At 42.0% G+C, this 23,028-nt stretch overlaps 2 protein-coding genes and 1 long non-coding RNA gene across 3 annotated transcripts; 2 read left to right on the plus strand and 1 right to left on the minus strand.

Annotated features, from left to right (window-relative positions):
• Nucleotides 1-12,439: 12,439 nt before the first annotated feature.
• LOC148195457 (uncharacterized) lies at nt 12,440-13,438 on the plus strand. Its single transcript, XM_088095212.1, has 3 exons — nt 12,440-12,582; nt 12,750-12,791; nt 13,230-13,438. The coding sequence occupies exons 1-3, from the start codon at nt 12,507-12,509 to the stop codon at nt 13,436-13,438; spliced, it is 327 nt and encodes a 108-aa protein (XP_087951338.1). The 5' UTR covers nt 12,440-12,506.
• A 1,073-nt stretch (nt 13,439-14,511) lies between these two features.
• LOC148195458 (uncharacterized) lies at nt 14,512-15,269 on the plus strand. Its single transcript, XM_088095213.1, has 2 exons — nt 14,512-14,516; nt 14,654-15,269. The coding sequence occupies exons 1-2, from the start codon at nt 14,512-14,514 to the stop codon at nt 15,267-15,269; spliced, it is 621 nt and encodes a 206-aa protein (XP_087951339.1).
• Nucleotides 15,270-15,698: 429 nt separating this feature from the next.
• On the minus strand, nt 15,699-17,351 carry LOC148195459 (uncharacterized). The gene is made up of 2 exons (XR_015780947.1): nt 16,676-17,351; nt 15,699-16,167 (listed from the first exon to the last, which is right to left on the minus strand). It is a non-coding gene; the product is annotated as an uncharacterized LOC148195459 (long non-coding RNA).
• Nucleotides 17,352-23,028: the final 5,677 nt, after the last annotated feature.

Raw genomic sequence — 23,028 nt, forward strand, 5'->3', positions numbered from 1 at the left:
ATAGGCGTATTAGTGTGCGTAGATGGGGATTAATTTTAGAATCGAGTAATAGGAAGGAAAAAGGTGTAACTTAATTACGATGCAGTATAACATTTCTCAGTAGTAGTCTGATCAAAACGCGATTAAAATAGAAGTAATGTGTTAGGATATAAAGAATTCATTAACATGATTAGAATTTGGTTAGTTAGTTGATTAGATGGGTTGATTAAATACTAACAGGGGATGAATGAAGTAAAGGGGAGATAAAAATTTGTTACTATAATGCATTGACTCCTTTTAGAGGGGAAACCATTTTTCCTTTTTATTCAATACAAAACTGTTTCAACTTTCAGTTTCCCTAAAGTTGGCCAGACCTCCGAAATCTCCAATAATCAAGAAGAATTAGGTTGGAGCATTGGAAAACATGATATGCAACTGATAAAGTAGCTTTCATTTCTAACAAAATAGGAAAAATCAACCATCTCCGTACCTTTACTAAGGCGTTCATGATGCGTTAATGGCGACACCATATTCGGGATTTTGTGCATGCTTATTAGTTTGATTGAAAACCTAGTTAATGAAAAACAGGAGTCCATACAAAAAATACGATTTAATACTTAGTGATAACCATAACAAATAAATTAATCTATAGTTTGATTACAATAGCAGAACCCTCATCCACTGTAAAAGCGTGTGACTGACGATTTTCATAAAAAATAAAAAGAATCATTTGACAGCATATATTATAGGAAAATGATACTTAGACAACAAATTTTGACAACATTTCGACACAGCACACGTGTCAGCATATGAGCGGTCCACGTTTTGAGGGAAAAAGCTGGTGAAATCTGAGAAAAACTGCTTCAATTGTGACGTGGCGAGGGACGGGCACGGGCAGAGTAAAAGTTGCGTTTCAAATTTGAAATTCATTTTCGAACTTCGTAGAGAGAAGCCGCGCGAACATTGGGGACGGATGCTGTGACCTAGACAGAGAGACGAGAGAGTTGGAGAAAGGGTTCACGAGCGAGAGAGAGACGGAGTGCTTGCCGGAGTGCCGCCGTTCACTGTCGAAGGCCGTGTCGGAGAGATCGAACGCCTCCAGCCCGTTCCGTTTCAGGGGCGCCGCGGGTCCGACGTCGACCGGTCGAAGCGAACACGGCATCGTGTTCCGTCCGTTCCGGCCCAGCGACTTAGGGAGGCGTTGAAGGTGTCGCTTCGTCCCAGCTGCTTCCGTCCCTGTCCCGGAGTGCCGCCGGACCTTTCTTCTAAAGATATTGCCGTCATGAAGAGGCGGATTGCAAATGTTCTTGAACTTGGGGAAACGGTATGTATGTATTTTATCATTCTTAATTTTCTGATTTTTTATTTCTTTGTTCTACTGAAGTATCATTGTAAAATACAATATTTATTTTCCAATTCACTCCAGAGTAGTTGTAGATCATCCATTTGTTTAGGCAATTGTAACATCCCAAAATACAGTAATCACTATAATTCAGAATTAATTACAATTAACAGTAATCACAAACAGTCTTTGCATTAAAACAGGATTAAAAGCCTAACGGCATCAGTACAGAGGACGCGTATAAACGCATACAATGAAACCAAGAGTGAACGCTCTTAAATACATAAACTAACGAGCACCAAAATACATCAGAGATGAATAAGGCGAACGGCCTTACAAAATAGGTGGCCGAACGTTATAACTATGCTAACATATACAGCCTAACTACAACGAGCACTCTAAGGCTCGGCCTTTACTTCAACTTCAACCAGATTGGAGTCGTCCAAATTTTCTTCTTCCAGCATTGCTTCAAGGGATGCACCACCATCTGCTCACATCCACAACGGATGATCATTGCATTTGACAAGACGGAGTATACATGTACAGTGGACAACACAATGGAAATGCAAGGGTAAGCTTATAATATTTAATTTTATACAATTAACACATACAGTCACACTTCAATTCAAGCATACAACATGAAACTTATCATAAAATTAGCATATCAATATACATATAAGACAGACCGTCCGGACCGTATGAACCATGTAGTTACAAGCGTCCTTGCACCCGAGTGATGTAGTAACTGGGTAACACCAAACAGCTGCCACTCGAGGTTAACCCTATCTGCCCGAAGTACTCAATGGACTAGGGTCTCCTGCCATTCCCACGCATGAATACCCCCTTCTACTTGAAGAGGCGTATCACGGAATATCAGGATGGACTGCGAGGCTTAACTTATCCAGGTTCATACTTTACCATTCAATATTTCACACATCTGAGACGTTCCTCCTTGGAACGCTCGTTAAAATCCATTTCCAATAATTCTTTCCAAGTATCATTCGCCCAGAATAACAAGTTCCCTTTATTCACATTCTCATTCTCTGTTCCATTCTCATATATTAACAACAGGCATCCTTTTAATCAAAATAAGAACGAACTTATTACAGTGCATTTAACTTCACGTTTCTGAACAAAAGAAACGAACTATAGTCCACTTACGGACGTTAAGAATACTAAAATAGTTTAAATGGGATTGAGTTTAGAAAATCAGAGTAATACTTAGAAAATATTGAGTACAAAGACTTTAGGTTGAATTAAGAGAATAAATATCTTACAGAATAACTTAGATAAAGAATAGCTTGGATAAATAACCAGAGGAGTTAAAGTACAGAAAACAACTCTTACTGTAAATGAACGAACGTTCAGAAATTTACTTTGGACGAACGTCAATTTTGTTCGCTCAGAATTCAATAATAAGGACGAGCGTTCAGTTTTAAACCGAACCCTGCTTTGGACGAACGCTAGGTCAATGACCGAGCACAAATCAGAACGAACGCTGGATACAGACCGAGCGCTATTTAGGACGAACGCTTCGGTATAAGACAGAACGCCAATTCAGACGAACGTTCACTATAAGGGCGAACGCTCTATAGAACGATCGTTCGACATAAGGCCGAACGACATTAAGGAAGAACGCTCGACATGAGGCCGAACGTCACTGAGGACGAACGTTCGACTTAAGGCCGAACGTCACGTATTTGCAAAGTTTCAAATATTTATCTAAGCTGAGCTGAAACGAACGCTCATTCACTAAATTGGGGACGCTCGTTCTCGAGCAGAATTCCTTCCAAATGAAGGAATTCCAAATCTAAGTTATTTTGCTGAACCCCGAACGGTCTATGACCGTACAGGGACGAGCGTCACTTATCAGAGGGGAGATTAAAATTCCAGATTTCTCAAGTTTAACAGAACTTTCCAGATTTCAAATTTATAACTTTATAACTTTCATTCCAGATTTAATTCATCACTAACATCATTCTCATACAGATTTCAACATTTTAATCATTCCAACTCTACCATAATCATACTCCATTCATACGTAATCAAATCATCATGCATTTCAAACCACCAACAATATATACAATCCACGCAAACAGTGATCGTTCATGACAGATAAATCAAAATCAGAAAACCAGATTCCATAACAGTGGTCAATCATACAGCTCAAACATCATGCAGTTCATACATGCACAATAACAGTGATCATCCATACAACTCAAATCTTATATTCTTCATTCATGCAACTCAGATCATTCAACATTCATTATAAATTAAACATATAAGCTTCCCTTACCCGGATTGAAATTCAAGCTTGTTCTAGATGTATAAAAATGGCTTCGTCCAACTACGTTTTGCTTAGGATTCTTGACTCTTCCAGAACCAAATCTAACCACAGATTACAGAACACTTAGAATACCAGTTTGCATGCAACTAAAACTCTATTTTTCCAGAACCTAAGGACGAACTACGAAAGGAACTTACCAGTGTCAGTCTTTGAAGCTGTTCGGTCCAATGGATAGCTCTCAGTGCAGTGGGTGTTCCTACGGTGCTGCAAACGTGATTGGAGAAGAAACGTAAGGATTACAGTAGAGAGAAGTTTAGGGTTTTTAGAGAGAGGTTGGAGAAGATGAAAGGGTGAGTTCAGAGGTTGAAGATGAGTTCGTGCAAGTGAGAGAGAGTTTTCGAAAAGTCTGGTTTTGCTAAACCAACGTTCAATTGGAAGAACGTGTCACAGGTTGCCACATGCACACCAAACTCTGATTTAGAAGATTCCAACGTGACAAGTGGCGAGTGTGCATGCAGAGTTTAGTGCGTTTTAATGTTTCAGAGAATGATGAGCGTGGTGATTCGTGCACGTCAGACAGAATTGTGATCAGCTTAGGAAGTGGGTTTTAAATGGCTGGGAATGAGGTGGCAAGCATTAAGGGTGAGATGTCAGGATTAATTTAAGCTAATTATTAAGGGTCTCACATTCTCCATAACTACAAAAATTTTCGTCCTCGAAAATTTAGAACTTACCCGTGAATAGGTGTGGATATAAGTTCCTCATTGCACTCTCCACTTCCCACGTTGAATCTCCAGTCTTTTCGTCCCATACAATCTTTACCAAACGGATGTCTTTTCCTTTATGCAGCTTGGTACGTTCATCTTCAATGCGGACTGGTTGTAGTTCCAACGTTCTGTCTTGGTGCAGTTGGATGTTTTCCAGCTCCAAGACATGAGAAGGATTAGATATGTATCTCCTAAGCTGAGACACATGGAAGACCGGATGTAAATTTGATAATTGAGGAGGTAACGCGAGTTCATAGGCTACTGGTCCAATCTTCTTTAAAATCTGATACGGTCCTATGAACTTGGGAGACAGCTTCTTTGGACGAACAACTCTTCCCACTCCAGTGATTGGATTCAGTCTCAAGAATACGTGATCTCCTGCAGCAAACTCCAAAGGCCTCCTTCTTCTATCCGCATAAGATTTCTGCCTGCTCAGGGACGTCTTCAATCTGTCTTGGATCAATTTAACCTTCTCGGTTGTTTGCTGGATGAGTTCAGGTCCAGTGAGTACTTTCTCCCCTTCTTGAAACCAGCAAAGTGGCGTTCTGCACTTCCTCCCATAGAGAGCTTCAAACGGCGCCATTCCAATGCTAGATTGGAAACTATTGTTGTACATGAACTCCACCAGTGGCAAGACCTCATCCCATGCGCCTAAGTGGTCTAGGACGCACGTCCTCAATAAATCTTCTAGTGTCTGGATGGTACGTTCAGATTGGCCGTCAGTTTGAGGATGATATGCTGAACTCATCTGCAGCTTGCTTCCCAATTCGCCTTGCAGTGATTGCCAAAACCGAGATGTAAATCTCGTGTCTCGGTCAGAAATGATACTTGAGGGCACTCCATGAAGACGAACGATCTCCTTGATATACAACTTAGCCAAATTCGTCATTGACATCTTCAAATTCACTGGTAGGAAGTGAGCGCTCTTCGTTAGTCTGTCCACGATCACCCAAATTGAGTCATGATTCTTCACTGTTCGTGGCAGGTGAGTCACAAAATCCATGGAGATGCTGTCCCACTTCCATTCTGGAATTTCCAGTGATTGAAGCAACCCTCCTGGACGTTGGTGTTCAGCCTTTGCACGTTGACAGGTCAAGCAAGATGCCACAAAGCGTGCAACATCACTCTTCATTCCAGGCCACCAAAACGAACGTCTAAGATCTTGGTACATCTTAGTCATACCGGGGTGTATGCTAAGACGACTATGGTGTGCTTCCTCCAATATTATCCGCTTCAGCTCGCCATCATTGGGAATGCATGTCCTACCAAGGTAACGTAACATACCATCTGTCCCAGCATTAAACTCCTTAGCTTTGTCTGTACCGAGTGCATCAAAGATCTTCACCAATTCTTCATCCTCACGTTGCTTCATCCAGATACGATCAAACACGTTGCTGGAAATTCTAAGGTTACAGCACTTGATGCTGTTCGATTCTAATTCGAATTGCAACCTTAGATCTCTGAAGCTCTCCACCAAATTTAACTCTTTCACCATCATAACCGAGACATGCACTGCCTTCCTGCTTAGAGCATCCGCAACTACGTTGGCCTTTCCAGGGTGATAGAGCAGTTCAAACTCATAGTCTTTCAGAAATTCTAACCAACGCCTCTGCCTCATGTTCAGCTCCTTTTGATCAAATAAATACTTGAGGCTCTTGTGATCACTGAAGACTTGGAAAGTGGATCCGTAAAGATAATGCCTCCAGATCTTCAATGCGAACACAACAGCTGCCAATTCTAAATCGTGTGTAGGGTAGTTCCTCTCATGGATTTTCAATTGACGAGATGCGTAAGCTACTGCTCGTTTCTCCTGCATCAGTACACAGCCCAACCCTTGATGAGACGCGTCACAGTAGACTTCAAAAGGCTTGGACGTGTCTGGAATAATTAGCACTGGAGCGCTCGTCAATTTATTCTTCAATTCTTGAAAACGTTCTTCACATAAATCTGTCCACGCAAACGGTTGGTCTTTCCTGGTGAGCTGAGTCAAGGGTGCTACTATCTTAGAAAATCCTTCAATAAAACGCCTATAGTAGCCCGCAAGACCAACGAAACTTCTTACTTCTGTGACTGAACGAGGACTCTTCCATTCCAACACTGCACGCACCTTAGCTGGATCCACTGAAATACCTCCAGCCGAGACTACATGGCCCAAAAACTGCACCTCCTTCATCCAAAATTCACACTTGGACAGTTTGGCATACAACTCCTTCTCCCTCAACACACTCAGCACTGCCCTCAAGTGTTCTTCATGCTCGGCTTGTGTCTTGGAGTAGATGAGAATATCATCTATAAAAACAACCACAAACTTGTCCAAATATGGCCTGAAAATACGGTTCATATAATCCATGAACACTGCAGGAGCGTTCGTTACTCCAAATGGCATCACCACGTACTCGTAGTGTCCATATCGAGATCTGAATGCTGTTTTCTGGATGTCATTCTCCTTCACCCTGATTTGGTGATATCCCGAACGCAGATCAATCTTAGAGAACACCGTTGCCCCATGCAGTTGATCCAGCAAGTCATCAATCCTTGGCAACGGGTATTTGTTCTTGATGGTCAGCTTGTTCAATTGCCTGTAGTCTATACATAACCGAGAGCTGCCATCCTTCTTTTTCACCAAAAGCACAGGCGCTCCCCATGGTGACACGCTTGGCCTTATGAATTGCTTCTCCATGAGTTCTTCAATTTGTTTCTTGAGTTCAACCAACTCCGCAGGCGCCATCCGATATGGTTGAACTGAAATAGGTGCTGCCGTGGTCACCAAATCAATGGTGAATTCAATTTCACGCACAGGAGGCAGTCCAGGAATCTCTTCTGGAAACACATCCTGGAATTCGTCCACAACCGTTCGTCCTTCAGTGCACTTAATGGACGAACTCTCAGTAATTCCATCCGCACCCTCTCGGTCTTCATGCGTCATGATCAAGAAGCAAGATGCGCCCTCCATAATATCTTCTTTCAACTGACCGAGTGTCACACCCAAACATTCCTCATCTTCTTCAGGAAATACTAACTCCTTCTTGCCACAATCTATGAGAATGCGATTGGTATTTAACCAATCCATTCCCAAAATTATTTCTAAGTCTTTGAGAGGCAAACAGATAAGATTCACCTTGTACCTACGTCCTTCTACCTCAATAGGGCATCTAACACACATGGTAGACGTCCTAACTTCACCCGCAGCTGGTGTTGACACCATCAAATCAAAATTCATCTCGCTCACAGTTATTCCCAACTTATCAACGCACGCCTTCGATATGAAGGAGTGTGTTGCCCCCGAATCAAACAGCACACAACATTGCATTCCATATAACAAGCAAGTACTGGTGATAAGTGTACCTGAACTTGCTGCTTCCGCACCAGTAATTGCGTACACACGCCCAGTAGCTTGGGCTCGACCACCCCTTCCTTGCTGATTTCTTCCTGCGTTTGGCGGCCTCATCACTGCGCGTCCGCCCATATTACACTCATTCTCCAGATGGCCATTACGCCTACACCGAGTGCAATATTTTACTCCCACCAGTTGAGGGCATGAAGAACGATAATGGGGTCCTCCACACTTGTAGCACACAACACTGCCTTGCTGCCCAGACTGTCCAGCAGGAATCAAGGCTTGAGATCCACTTGTGTTGGCTGCTGGACGAGCGTAAGGGGATCCTCTCTGATTCACATTCCCCCTTGAGACAATTGGCCCCCTTACTGTTTGCTGTTTCTTGTACCGTTCTGCCTCTGCCAAATTCTTCTCTAACACCTTAGCTCTTTCCACCATAGCAGGGAATGTTCGGATACACAAGCTGGAAATTACAACCTTCAAATCACTGCGCAAACCGTTCTCAAATTTTCTGCACTGCCACTCCTCACTAGTGGCCATTGTATTAAATCGGACAAGGTGTTTAAACTTATTGGTGTATTCTGATACAGACATTCCACCTTGAACCAGTTGTAAAAACTCCACTTCCTTTGCAAACTTTACGCTGTCAGGGAAATATTCCTCATAAAACTTATTACGGAATACTTCCCAAGTAATAGGGCGTTGAGCGTCTACCAGTATGGCCCTTGTGCTCGCCCACCAATGGCTTGCTTCTCCAGTTAATAAGTATTCTGTATACGCCAACCTGTTCTCATCCGGACACCTTTTGGCGTTAAAAATCCTCTCCATGTCCCTCAACCATTGGTCAGCCTCGTCCGGAAAACACTTGCCACTGAATTTGGACGGATGGTGCTGAAGAAAACTCTCCAAACTCCATTCAGCATTTGGTTGAGCAGCGTTTGAAGAAGATGCTCCAGGCGCACCTCTAGTTGCAGCCAAGATCTCCATCAACTGTCTTTGCGTGTTTTCAGAATTGACACGCGAGGCCTCCAAACCTTGCATAGCAGCTTGGTTTTGCTGCATCAAGGTGGCGTTTTGCTCCAGCAACGTGGTGTTCTGTTGATGCAATCTTTCCACCACGGTTTCCAACAATCTAGTGTTGTTGGACGTTTCGGACTCATTCGGTTGAGGAGGAGGAGGCAATCTAGGTGCCATTTGTTCTCTGGATACAGAGAAAACAAACGATCGTTAGTAATGTCTAAGAGTTAAAATAGTGATAACTCATTAAACATGCAATAAGCACACAGCAAAACACAGTGCACTCATAACCCTACAGTGTCCCTTAATAGAACAAAACTGCTCTGATACCACTAATGTAACATCCCAAAATACAGTAATCACTATAATTCAGAATTAATTACAATTAACAGTAATCACAAACAGTCTTTGCATTAAAACAGGATTAAAAGCCTAACGGCATCAGTACAGAGGACGCGTATAAACGCATACAATGAAACCAAGAGTGAACGCTCTTAAATACATAAACTAACGAGCACCAAAATACATCAGAGATGAATAAGGCGAATGGCCTTACAAAATAGGTGGCCGAACGTTATAACTATGCTAACATATACAGCCTAACTACAACGAGCACTCTAAGGCTCGGCCTTTACTTCAACTTCAACCAGATTGGAGTCGTCCAAATTTTCTTCTTCCAGCATTGCTTCAAGGGATGCACCACCATCTGCTCACATCCACAACGGATGATCATTGCATTTGACAAGACGGAGTATACATGTACAGTGGACAACACAATGGAAATGCAAGGGTAAGCTTATAATATTTAATTTTATACAATTAACACATACAGTCACACTTCAATTCAAGCATACAACATGAAACTTATCATAAAATTAGCATATCAATATACATATAAGACAGACCGTCCGGACCGTATGAACCATGTAGTTACAAGCGTCCTTGCACCCGAGTGATGTAGTAACTGGGTAACACCAAACAGCTGCCACTCGAGGTTAACCCTATCTGCCCGAAGTACTCAATGGACTAGGGTCTCCTGCCATTCCCACGCATGAATACCCCCTTCTACTTGAAGAGGCGTATCACGGAATATCAGGATGGACTGCGAGGCTTAACTTATCCAGGTTCATACTTTACCATTCAATATTTCACACATCTGAGACGTTCCTCCTTGGAACGCTCGTTAAAATCCATTTCCAATAATTCTTTCCAAGTATCATTCGCCCAGAATAACAAGTTCCCTTTATTCACATTCTCATTCTCTGTTCCATTCTCATATATTAACAACAGGCATCCTTTTAATCAAAATAAGAACGAACTTATTACAGTGCATTTAACTTCACGTTTCTGAACAAAAGAAACGAACTATAGTCCACTTACGGACGTTAAGAATACTAAAATAGTTTAAATGGGATTGAGTTTAGAAAATCAGAGTAATACTTAGAAAATATTGAGTACAAAGACTTTAGGTTGAATTAAGAGAATAAATATCTTACAGAATAACTTAGATAAAGAATAGCTTGGATAAATAACCAGAGGAGTTAAAGTACAGAAAACAACTCTTACTGTAAATGAACGAACGTTCAGAAATTTACTTTGGACGAACGTCAATTTTGTTCGCTCAGAATTCAATAATAAGGACGAGCGTTCAGTTTTAAACCGAACCCTGCTTTGGACGAACGCTAGGTCAATGACCGAGCACAAATCAGAACGAACGCTGGATACAGACCGAGCGCTATTTAGGACGAACGCTTCGGTATAAGACAGAACGCCAATTCAGACGAACGTTCACTATAAGGGCGAACGCTCTATAGAACGATCGTTCGACATAAGGCCGAACGACATTAAGGAAGAACGCTCGACATGAGGCCGAACGTCACTGAGGACGAACGTTCGACTTAAGGCCGAACGTCACGTATTTGCAAAGTTTCAAATATTTATCTAAGCTGAGCTGAAACGAACGCTCATTCACTAAATTGGGGACGCTCGTTCTCGAGCAGAATTCCTTCCAAATGAAGGAATTCCAAATCTAAGTTATTTTGCTGAACCCCGAACGGTCTATGACCGTACAGGGACGAGCGTCACTTATCAGAGGGGAGATTAAAATTCCAGATTTCTCAAGTTTAACAGAACTTTCCAGATTTCAAATTTATAACTTTATAACTTTCATTCCAGATTTAATTCATCACTAACATCATTCTCATACAGATTTCAACATTTTAATCATTCCAACTCTACCATAATCATACTCCATTCATACGTAATCAAATCATCATGCATTTCAAACCACCAACAATATATACAATCCACGCAAACAGTGATCGTTCATGACAGATAAATCAAAATCAGAAAACCAGATTCCATAACAGTGGTCAATCATACAGCTCAAACATCATGCAGTTCATACATGCACAATAACAGTGATCATCCATACAACTCAAATCTTATATTCTTCATTCATGCAACTCAGATCATTCAACATTCATTATAAATTAAACATATAAGCTTCCCTTACCCGGATTGAAATTCAAGCTTGTTCTAGATGTATAAAAATGGCTTCGTCCAACTACGTTTTGCTTAGGATTCTTGACTCTTCCAGAACCAAATCTAACCACAGATTACAGAACACTTAGAATACCAGTTTGCATGCAACTAAAACTCTATTTTTCCAGAACCTAAGGACGAACTACGAAAGGAACTTACCAGTGTCAGTCTTTGAAGCTGTTCGGTCCAATGGATAGCTCTCAGTGCAGTGGGTGTTCCTACGGTGCTGCAAACGTGATTGGAGAAGAAACGTAAGGATTACAGTAGAGAGAAGTTTAGGGTTTTTAGAGAGAGGTTGGAGAAGATGAAAGGGTGAGTTCAGAGGTTGAAGATGAGTTCGTGCAAGTGAGAGAGAGTTTTCGAAAAGTCTGGTTTTGCTAAACCAACGTTCAATTGGAAGAACGTGTCACAGGTTGCCACATGCACACCAAACTCTGATTTAGAAGATTCCAACGTGACAAGTGGCGAGTGTGCATGCAGAGTTTAGTGCGTTTTAATGTTTCAGAGAATGATGAGCGTGGTGATTCGTGCACGTCAGACAGAATTGTGATCAGCTTAGGAAGTGGGTTTTAAATGGCTGGGAATGAGGTGGCAAGCATTAAGGGTGAGATGTCAGGATTAATTTAAGCTAATTATTAAGGGTCTCACAGCAATCATTGGATTTTTATGTGGCCAAGGAGTTGTGGAATTTCTTGCTAAGGGTAGTTCATATTCTTAAAAAATATTATCCAGTTAAAAATATTTTACTCTCAAATCTGAACGTGTAAGGAATGTGTAATTTTGACATTGTGCTTTTCAAGTTGGAACAAATAAATACAGAAAATAAGAGAACCCGAATCTGCTGTTGACTCCATAGTTGCGTATGCAAATTTACTTTTAACTTGAGTTGAGTATGGCAACCCTAAACCGTTATCAGAGAAAGCCTGTTAATTGCCATTTTTTCAAAATAAAGGATTAATGGTGTTCATAAAGATAAAAATATAAGAAACAATGTTTAAAGTTATATTTGGCTTGTATCTAACTGCAATTATTAATTTTATATCATGTTCATTTACATGTTCTCTTTATATCTTGTAAATCTTTATACTTGACTAGGCTGGAATTATATATCATATATCTACTTCGTTAAGAGTTTTTTGAGGTTCATTAGTTGGGCAGTATTAACCGATATTCTTCCAATAGGTTTTGCAAGCCTTGAGAAGGCTAAAAGGTAACAGTGACAGAAAGGAAAAAATGTCTGCTGAGACTAAGGTTGTATTTGACCAGCTAACTGAGGATGCTATGAAGCTGATGGAGAATGGTGAATACAGTTGAGTTAATCCCTCCGGGCTTTGTAGATATTATGCATTGTGTAAACATGTAATCATTTAGATAGGCTGATGAGACTCTATGTCATGCGGCTTGTTTTGATTCACTGTTTCTTTAGTTGCTATGCCTACATTATGCTTAACTTTGGCTCCTTGACCTTTTTCGCAGATGTTTATCATGAAAAGCGAGAGGTTTTTGATCGTGAAGCGGGTTAGTGTTATACACTATGCTTTATTCTACTTATATTATGTTTTGTTGTTTCATTATGTTTACATTGTTAACAACATGATGTAATATGCTGTTTGATTTTATAATTTATTTGATTTAACTACTTGGTTTTACTATTATAATACTGTTCAACTTATGTTGTTATTATGGTCATGATGCAAGATAGAACTTATTGTTCTATTATCAATATCATACATGGTGTTTGTTCATTCTTAGTGTTTGGAGAAACTATCTTTGGGCCTCCATATTAGTTAAGTGTTGGATTTTGGGGCAGGTTATTAATTGTCAATTTTTCCTTGGCTCTTCTTTCTTCTTTCTATGATGTTGTCGATATTTAGGTTTATGAGAAGGAGTGAAGGGTGCCTGTTTCGTGGTATTAACTGCTTAATGCTTATGCCTTCTACATTCTCCCCTTTTCAGAAGGATATGAGAAGTTAGCCCGGGCAAAAGAAGGCCCATCAAATCAACATTTGGCTAGTGGAGAAGCCTCTAGCACTGGTGAAGGTGATTATGATATGTTTGCTGACGAGGATGATAACAGTAAGCCATCTATAGATGAAAATAATACAGTTAGTCACTCTTCATCGGACGTCATATTGTGTGGAGGAATGAAGTGTTGCAACATTTAGGGTTGTTACAAAATGGATAGTACGAATGTCATTTATGGATTTCTTATCACTCTTTGAAATTGTGATGATTAGGTTTGAATGTACATATTTTTTGTTACAAATCATCAAAGAAATGTTCAATAAATGACATAATCAATGGTTGAAGATCATTTGCATGTCCAATAAGTGTTAAAAAAAATTCATTAAAAAATCAATGTCATTTTGAAAGTTGGGATTTTCTCGATTTCTGGAAAACCTGCGAAATCTGCAGAATTCTGCAGATTCGCGCGTTCGTTCAAAATTTTGGAGTGAAAATGGGACGTTCGTCCCATTCGCTAAGAGCGTTCGGTCTTTTGAGAAATAGTAATATTAGACGTTCGGTTTCGTGTGTGTTAGCGCTCGTCCAAACAGTACTCCACCTCAGCCTTTTAAACGTTCGGTTTTGATGTAAGAGAAATGGTGGGCGTTCGGTTTCTCAATATTGACTGTATGTGCGTTCGTCCCAAACACTGTTTACCTATTGAGTGTCGTTATCTATGTACGTTCGTTCCAGACGGTGCTTATATATCTTGTTTCGATTGTAATCGTCTATGAACGTACGGCTTTTGACTGCATGTGCGTTCGTCCTTAAAGTGTAGCGTTCGTCCTTTCCTATGAGTGTAGCGTTCGTCCTTTCCTATGAGTGTAACGTTCGTCCTTTCCTATGAGTGTAGCGTTCGTCCTTTCCTATGAGTGTAGCGTTCGTCCTTCCAAATGGTATAACGTTCGGCATTATTAGCGAGTTATGACGTTCGTCAGCGGAAGTGTTTCGGCCTGTTGTTGAGCGTTCGTCCGTAGCGTTCGTCCCGTAGCGATCGTCCAGAGAAGTGTTCGGCCTGGTGTTGAGCGTTCGCCCAGTAGCGTTCGTCCATATCAATTTTGTGACGTTCGGTCAAATTGTGTTCCTCCTGGCGTTCGGAAATGACGTACGCCAAAATAGTGTTCGGCTCGGAAAGTGACGTTCGTCCAGATAGCGCTCGCCCAGATAGCGTTCGTCCAGTAGTATGCGTCCAAAGCATTTTGGGACGTTCGGCCAAATAGAGTTCGGCTCGTAAATGGCGTTTGTTCTGTTGTAACGTTCGTTCCTTAAAGTGCCCAGTGAATAGTAGTCGTCCAAATAGTATTCTACAAACTATGTTGTCTAAGTTTATTTTTGACTGTTGCTGTGACCGTTCGTCGTCAACTGTGAGCCGTTAGGACGTTAGGAGCGCATCATTTGGCTGTCAGCATCGAGAAGAGAACGCCCATCCAACAGCAAGCAAGGACGCTCGTCCAGCGCGCAGCGCAGAGGACGCTCGGCCAGCACTCAGAGAAGGCTCGTCCATCGCGGAGAGGACGCTCGTCCAGAATGTGGACGCTCGTCCAGAGAGCGGAGATCGCTCGCCCAGCTAGCGGAGAACGCTCGCCCAGACGCTTGTCGCCCAGAGGGGACGCTCGTCCAGCGCGCAGGGGACGCTCGTCCAGCACGCAGGGGACGCTCGTCCAGCGCGCAGAGAGGCTGCGCAGAGGACGCTCGTCCAGCAAGTGGACGCTCGTCCAGAGAGCGGAGATCGCTCGCCCAGCTAGCGGAGAACGCTCGCACAGACGTTTGGCGCCCAGAGGGGACGCTCGTCCAGCGCGCAGAGGACGCTCGTCCAGCGCGCACAGGAGGCTCGTCCAGCAAGTGGACGCTCGTCCAGCAAGTGGACGCTCGTCCAGCAAGTGGACGCTCGTCCAGCAAGTGGACGCTCGTCCAGTAAGTGGACGCTCGTCCAGTAATTGGACGCTCGTCCAGAGAGCGGAGATCGCTCGCCCAGCTAGCGGACAACGCTGACTGAGGACGCTCGTCCAGACGCTTGTCGCCCAGAAGGGACGCTCGTCCAGCGCGCACAGAGGAGGCTCGAACGGTAGATGTAAGTATAAATGAAGGAGCCATTCGATCTCTAACAGACCGAACGGTATGAAGATTAAGAACGAACGGTCGATAAACAACAAGCATGAACACAGAGACAAGCCGAACGTCACAGAGGAAGTAAAAATCAGATGAAAGATGGACGAACGACTCTAACAGTGACGTTAAAGACCGAACGGTTTGACAGGCAGAAACAGTAAACGTGCAGAATTCAAAACCAGCAGAAACGCAATTGCAGGAACAGTAAACTCGCACAATAAAGCTATCAGTACAAACAAACGTAAAAATTAAATTTCAAACAATCAACAACAGTATAAATTAAATGGCAGACACACAACAACACAGATCAGATTTCAGAAGAAATTTAATCGCATCAGTATAATAAAATTGACAATTCAGTAACAGGAAATTAAATGACATTGTTCATTCAAATTAAAATTCATTACAATACACAAAGCCAAATTCTCAAGTCTCGTTCTGGTGCTGCCTCGTGCGTTTCCAGCCAGGTTGCCATGCTGTTGTCTCCCATTAGCAACCTTTAATGAATTTCTTCCATCACTCTTTTGCTTCTCTGTCAGATAAAGCCATGTGGGGCCCTCCATTTTGTTTACACTTCTGCATGTTCTGCACACCATCGCTGCCCATGCTGGAATAAACAAGGTCTGTGTCAGCTTTCCACTTCTCTCCCATCTCAACATGTGCATCCAATTCGGCTGGACTTGAAGACGGTGTGTGTTGTCGTTGCTGCTGTTTGATGCAGCTGGACGTGAATGCTTCCAACGTTGCAGCTCCCAAGCTTCTCATGGGCGTGCTGCTGGAACTGCTAGACGGATGGGGTGTGAATGAACAGAAAACGGAAACTTAATACATAGTATTCATATTCAAGCACAATGAATTTAATTTAAACTCTCTTTAAGAAATGCCAGATATTTGAACTAGACAGGAGGTGACCAACATGACAGTAATCCCCAAATCAAAATAACACAGAATTCAATGTATAATAACACTACACCAACACAAAAACTGAAATAAGTGGGTACCTGGGTGCCAGTTTTTGCACACCAAGGCCAACTACGTCCATCACTCTCATTTTGGTGTGGCTTGTTTGTTTTCCCTCATTTCAGCTACTTCTAAGTAATTTGGGAACAATTCTTAACATTTTATTAACAACAGAACAATGTAAGATTAAGCAAAGAAGTTGTATAAAAATTGGGAACAGAACAACATCCACTTGGGAGACGTTTCATACATAAGCAAATCAAATCCAGATACAACATCATCCATGTATTCAACATTCATTGCACTGACAAATCAAAAAAGAAACCAACCTTGAGTGAAGACCACGCGTGGCGGTTGGAACAGAGCCGATTGCCTAAGGTGTGGGTGGGACTGACAACCCGGAAAACCCCTCTTTTTGGTCCTCCGAACATCCCAAACTCCGGCGAATCTCCCGCGGCACTCCGGCGGCACTCCGGGACAGGGACGGAACCACCTGGGACGAAGCGACACCTTCAACGCCTCCCTAAGTCGCTGGGCCGGAACGGACCAAACACGATCCCGTCTTCGCGTCGAGCGGTCGACGTCGGAGCTGCGGCGCCGTCAAACGGAACGGGCTGGAGGGTTTCGATCTCTCCGACACGGCCTTCGACCTTCAACGGCGCACTCCGGCAACCAGTCCGTCGTTCTCTCTCTCGAACTCCCTTACTCCAACTCTCTCGGGCTCTCTCTAGGTTAGACTCTCTCTCAACCTTCACTTCTCTCTAAAATTGTTCAAAAATGAAATTCAAATTTCAAACGCCAAACAAAAACCCCTACCGCTCCCTTTTCATTTCAATTTTTGAAACGCACAACCCAGACTGCCCGTGCCCGTCCTCGCCACGTCAGCGTTGAAGCAGATTTCTATCAGACTTTCTCAGACGCAGCAGCTTTTTCCTGCAAAAACCTCAACCACTCAAACGCTGACACGTGTCCTGTGTCGAAATGTTGTCAAAAAACGTTGTTCGAGTATCATTTTCCTATTATTTAATTATGTTAAATTAGGGATTCAATTGATCATTTCTAAAATTAAAAGATTCAATTAAAACGAACCCGTAAATACAGGAACTTCCGAACCTATTAAAAAAAAATATTAGCTGCACTGAACCGTTTCGGCCTACATGGAAAGATTCATTTTAATATTGGTAAAAGAAAAGAAAATAGAAGATCATAGGAAAAGGAAAGATTCATTTTAATATTGGTAAAAGAAAAGAAAATAGAAGATCATAGGAAAAGGATTTGTGGCTGTATTTGTGACATCCCAATTATATACGTCATGCATATATAATAAAGACCTCATCATGCATAATATACCACGAGCCTCCCAAACTCTTCCCTCTTCCCCTCTTCTTCTCTTTCCTTTTCTTGTTTTCTTTTGGTTTTGTTTTCAAAGGGGAAGCAACGTTCACTGCCCCTTTGTGGCAGCGCACGTCCCTTCCTCCCCGTTCTCTTTTTATTTTTATTTTTTTTTCTCTTTTAAATTATGATTCCTTACATTCTCCCCAACAACAAAAATTTTCGTCCTCGAAAATTAAGTCTCCCGGAACAAGTCGAAAAATTTTCTCTTTGTTCAAACCATCTGTTAACATAACCTTACCTCTAGATTGCCACTATAACTCAAAACCACAGCTCAAATAGTCTCCTTCGCCCATTGACCCACTCTTCCCATTCCAAAGCCATTAATACTTTTCACTTTAAAGTTGATCCTGTAGCTTGCAACCGAAGGCTCACTTATCTTCCTTGCCTGATACATGTTTCTTTCACACCTAAACTTACTTCTGACTCCTGAAGATTACTAAACACTCCTAACTCATGCTCATAAGACAACACCAATATTGTTTCAAAGAATTCGTCCCTCACAAACTACTAATCCACAATTTTGAAAGCTCTTCATGCATACCTATTTCTGACAATAACATGCTCAGCATCATCTGCTGCGCTACTCTGCTCCTCATACTTCCTTACTAACCAATTTACTTAAAATGACACTTCCTTCATGACAACTGTAACCAGCAAAAGATCACCCTCGAAGAACCTTTCTCAGGACTTTTATGGCCTTACCAAAACTCTGAGAACTCTCCCTTTGCATAATAGCCTTGTCATTCCATTTCCTCAACACTGCTTTCTACTCCACAAAACGACCATGCCTGAAATCACTCCTGATTGTCAAGACTTATACTAGACTATGCCAACATGTCCTCTATTTCTCTTCTGCGATTCCTCAACCTTGTAGTTCTCCTTATGATTATATTGAGTCTAAATATTATTGCTCTAACTCAACCTCCATCTTCCTCTTACACTACACGACTTAAACAGGAACCACCCAAAAATTTCGGACGCAGATGTTGCCTAAGACCCCACTCCAAAGTGAATTCCACTTCTTCAAGTCATAAAATCCCATACTTGTTGCAGAAAACCAATCAAAACCCTTCCCTTGAATCACACCTCAAACTTACGAAAGAACAACATCATCTCTTCTTCATTTACAATTTGCAGACATCTTGAATTCTCATAATAACACTTGCTTCGATCTTTCGCTCAACTACACTTGATGCACCACCTTCGTTCTCCTTCCTTGTCAAGGAAGCACTCCATATAAACTTCAAACTTGAGCTCTTAGATTAACTCCACAAACGCCACATCACTCATACTTCTTCTTGTACTCATCCCGTCCAAATTAACTTAAAACCTTCTTCTTCAAGGATTGTCCTCTTCAACTCGGAGTCGTCAAAATATAAACCCTATCTTTAATCCTCTAAACCTCAAGATAATCTTAACCAATAATACCAATCCTCTGACCTTATCTGAACTTACTAACTTACTGCCTTCTGCATTCCATCATTCAATATCCACTTCTCTCTTGATCAAACTCAGCCGAACACTAAACATCACCATAAAACCATACCCAAAGAAAATTAACTTTATCACAACATACAACTTCATAACTCTAAACATCTCAACCAACCCAAACTTCTCTGATCATTCTCGATACCCTCTTTAGCAACTTATACTACAACCACCCTTTATCATCTGTTCTAAAACCTTTCTTCTCCTTAACATATAGTTGAGCCAACTTTGTCGTAGACATTCTCAAATCAATTGCTAATAAGTGAGCACTCTTGGTTAATCGGTCCACTATTACCCATATTGCGTCATGTTTTCGAATAGTGCGTGGCAAATGGTAACGAAGTCCATCGCGATGCTATCCCATTTCCACTCGGGAATCTCTAACGGTTGCAACAAACCTCCAGGTCTTTGATGTTCCACTTTTGCCTTTTGACAAGTCAAGCAAGAAGCCACAAACTGTGCCACGTCCCTCTGCATACCCGACCACCAGAAGGACTTCTTGAGATCTTGATACATCTTTGTCATGCCTGGATGCATGCTAAAACGGCTTTTGTGACCCTCCTCAAGGGTTAACCTCTTCATTTCTGAATTGCTAGGGATACATACTCTGCCTTTGAACCTTAAGATATTATCAGTCCCCAATGCAAAATCTTTTCCTTGTTCCGTCCCAATCAAACTGGATGACGTTTGGAGCTCAACATCCTTCGACTGCTCTTCTTTAATACGCTTCAATAAGTCATTGGACACCACCAAATTACTGCATCTGATGCTGTCAGCTTCAAATTCTACCTGCAACCTCAAATCTCTGAAGCTTTTTACTAACTCAAGCTCTCTGATCATCAATGAGGAAATATGTACTGCCTTTCTTCTCAATGCATCCGCCACTACATTGGCTTTCCCGGGATGGTATAAAAGATCAAAGTCATAATCCTTAAGGAACTCCATCCATCTCCTTTGCCTCATGTTAAGCTCTTTCTGATCAAAGAGATATCTCAGGCCCTTATGATCACTAAACACCTGAAATTGCGCACCATACAGGTAGTGTCTCCAAATCTTCAAAGCAAAAACTACAGCTGCCAACTCCAAGTCATGAGTGGGGTAATTCTTCTCATGAACCTTGAGTTGTCTTGATGCATACGCTACTACCTTCTTCTCCTGCATCAGTACACACCCTAATCCCTGATGAGAGGCATCACAGAAAACCTCAAAAAGTTTACTCGTGTCAGGGATAACCAAAACTGGTGCACTAGTCAATCTTTTCTTTTGCCCTTGGAAGCTAGTCTCACAACGGTCTGTCCAAACAAAAGGTTGATCCTTCCTAGTCAGTTGTGTCAACGGCGCCACAATCCGTGAAAAGCTTTCAATAAAACGCCGATAGTAGCCCGCTAGACCCACAAAGCTCCTGACTTCTGTAACAGTCTTAGGTCTCTCCCACTGAAGTACTGCTTGCACCTTAGTGGGATCAACAACAATTCCTCCAGCTGAAATCACATGCCCAAGAAAAGGAACTTCTTTCATCCAAAACTCACACTTGGACAGCTTGACATACAATCTTCTTTCTCTCAGCACTTCAAGTACTGCCCTAAGGTGATCTTCATGTTCTTCCCGAGTTTTAGAATAGACAAGTATGTCATCTATAAACACCACCACAAACTTGTCCAAGAAGGGTCTAAAAATTCGATTCATATAGTCCATGAAGATGGCTGGAGCATTAGTCACACCAAAAGGCATAACTACATACTCATAGTGGCCATACCTGGACCTGAATGCCGTCTTCTGCACATCATCGGCTTTCACTAAAATTTGATGGTAACCCGACCTCAAATCAATCTTGGAGAATACCGTAGCTCCGTGCAATTGATCTATCAGATCATCGATCCTCGGCAATGGATACTTGTTCTTGATCGTCAACTTATTCAGCTGTCGATAGTCAACGCACAACCTTGAGCTACTATCCTTCTTCTTTACTAGCAACACTGGCGCACCCCACGGCGAAGCACTTGGCCGGATAAACTGTTTCTCTAACAATTCTTCAATCTGCTTCTTCAACTCAGCCAGCTCAGCTGGAGCCATCCGATAAGGAGCCATGGATACTGGTCCTGCTCCAGCGACCAGATCAATAGAGAACTCCACTTCTCGCGGAGGAGGTAAACCAGGAACTTCTCCTGGGAAAACATCCATGAAGTCATTCACAACCAGAAGGTCTACACTCTGGTTCTCAAGAGCTGAAAAGTTTACATTGGGAGTCCCATCCTTATGGAACATGATTAGGAAACAACTGGCACCCTCATTACTCTTATTAAGACGTTTTCTGTTCTTAAAACTTCTAGTTAGATATACACCTTACTATATAGATTCGGGGGAAATGGTAAGTCATACCATTTACACTCAATTCTTCACAGAGAAGACATGGCAAACCCACAACACAAAGGTCATCCTAAGGACGAACTGCTCTGATACCATAAATGTGACATCCCAGTTATATACGTCATGCATATATAATAAAGACCTCATCATGCATAATATAGGAAAGCAGTCAAGAGTTAAATAAGGAATACAGTCATCCTCAGAATAGTGCGGAATTGACAACTGGAGTATTAGGATTCCTCTATGGGAATTACGGAGAATTTAAAACTTAAAATACACAAAACATCATTCCAAATAAAACGAGTTTACGAAATAAAAACTAGACATCTAAGCTGCAGCACTGCCGTCTCCATCAAGAGCTGCTCCCAAAGTTTCCTCCTCAACATCTGCTCCCATCCAAGTGGATGATCATCGCCAAAGAAACATACCCAAACAGCACATAACACAAACAATGCAAGGGTGAGCTAGATATAAAAAGCATGTTATACATACAGCACAGTTAATTTATGCAATCATTCGAACAATTAAAGCATACTCATTGATCCATATTTCACACACTCCCATGACATGTAAACATTCATCCAAACATGGTAAACTGACATCACAAGACCTTTTACTTTAAACCCCGACTTGTTGCTTTATTGACCGACTCGTCCGGACTAGAATGATTACCGCTATGGCGGGTCTTGCACTCGTGGTGGCTTTATGAAATTGGGCACTCCCGCCCTGGCACTACCGCCTGGTGAAACTTGGGCACTCCCGCCCTGGCACTACCGCCTGGTGAAACTTTAGGCACTACCGCCTGGTGGAACTTTAGGCACTACCGCCTGATGGAACTTTAGGCACTACCGCCTGATGAAACTTTAGGCACTACCGCCTGGTGGAACTTTAGGCACTACCGCCTGATGGAACTTTAGGCACTACCGCCTGATGGAACTTTAGGCACTACCGCCTGATGGAACTTTAGGCACTACCGCCTGATGGAACTTTAGGCACTACCGCCTGATGGAACTTTGGGCACTCCCGCCCGGCCACAATCACGAGGTTAATCCGTTATTACTCACCTTGGATCATATGGAAGCATCCAAGACTAGGACCTCCTGCTACTCCTCACCACATGTTCAATCCTCTCTACATGAGAAGAAGGACCATTGGAGATTCAGGATGACCCCCAAAACTGAGCTACCATGTAATTATTCTATACAACCCCAAAACACCACCATATATCCTCTCCTTGAGGATCATGGAATTACGTCCATGAATTATACTGTTACGTTAAACCTTATCCCAAGTTATGAATGACCAGCTACCTCCACGATATCACATTAAATCCAACGTATTTCATACATTCACATAAATCCCATCACAGTATATATTTTCCAAACATTTTGCACATAATTCAATTCAAGAGAAATGAACTTCAAACCCATTA

Source organism: Vigna umbellata, chromosome 7 (genome assembly GCF_029865625.1).
Source record: "Vigna umbellata cultivar VRB3 chromosome 7, Vumbellata_1.0, whole genome shotgun sequence".
NCBI classification, from domain to species: domain Eukaryota; kingdom Viridiplantae; phylum Streptophyta; class Magnoliopsida; order Fabales; family Fabaceae; genus Vigna; species Vigna umbellata.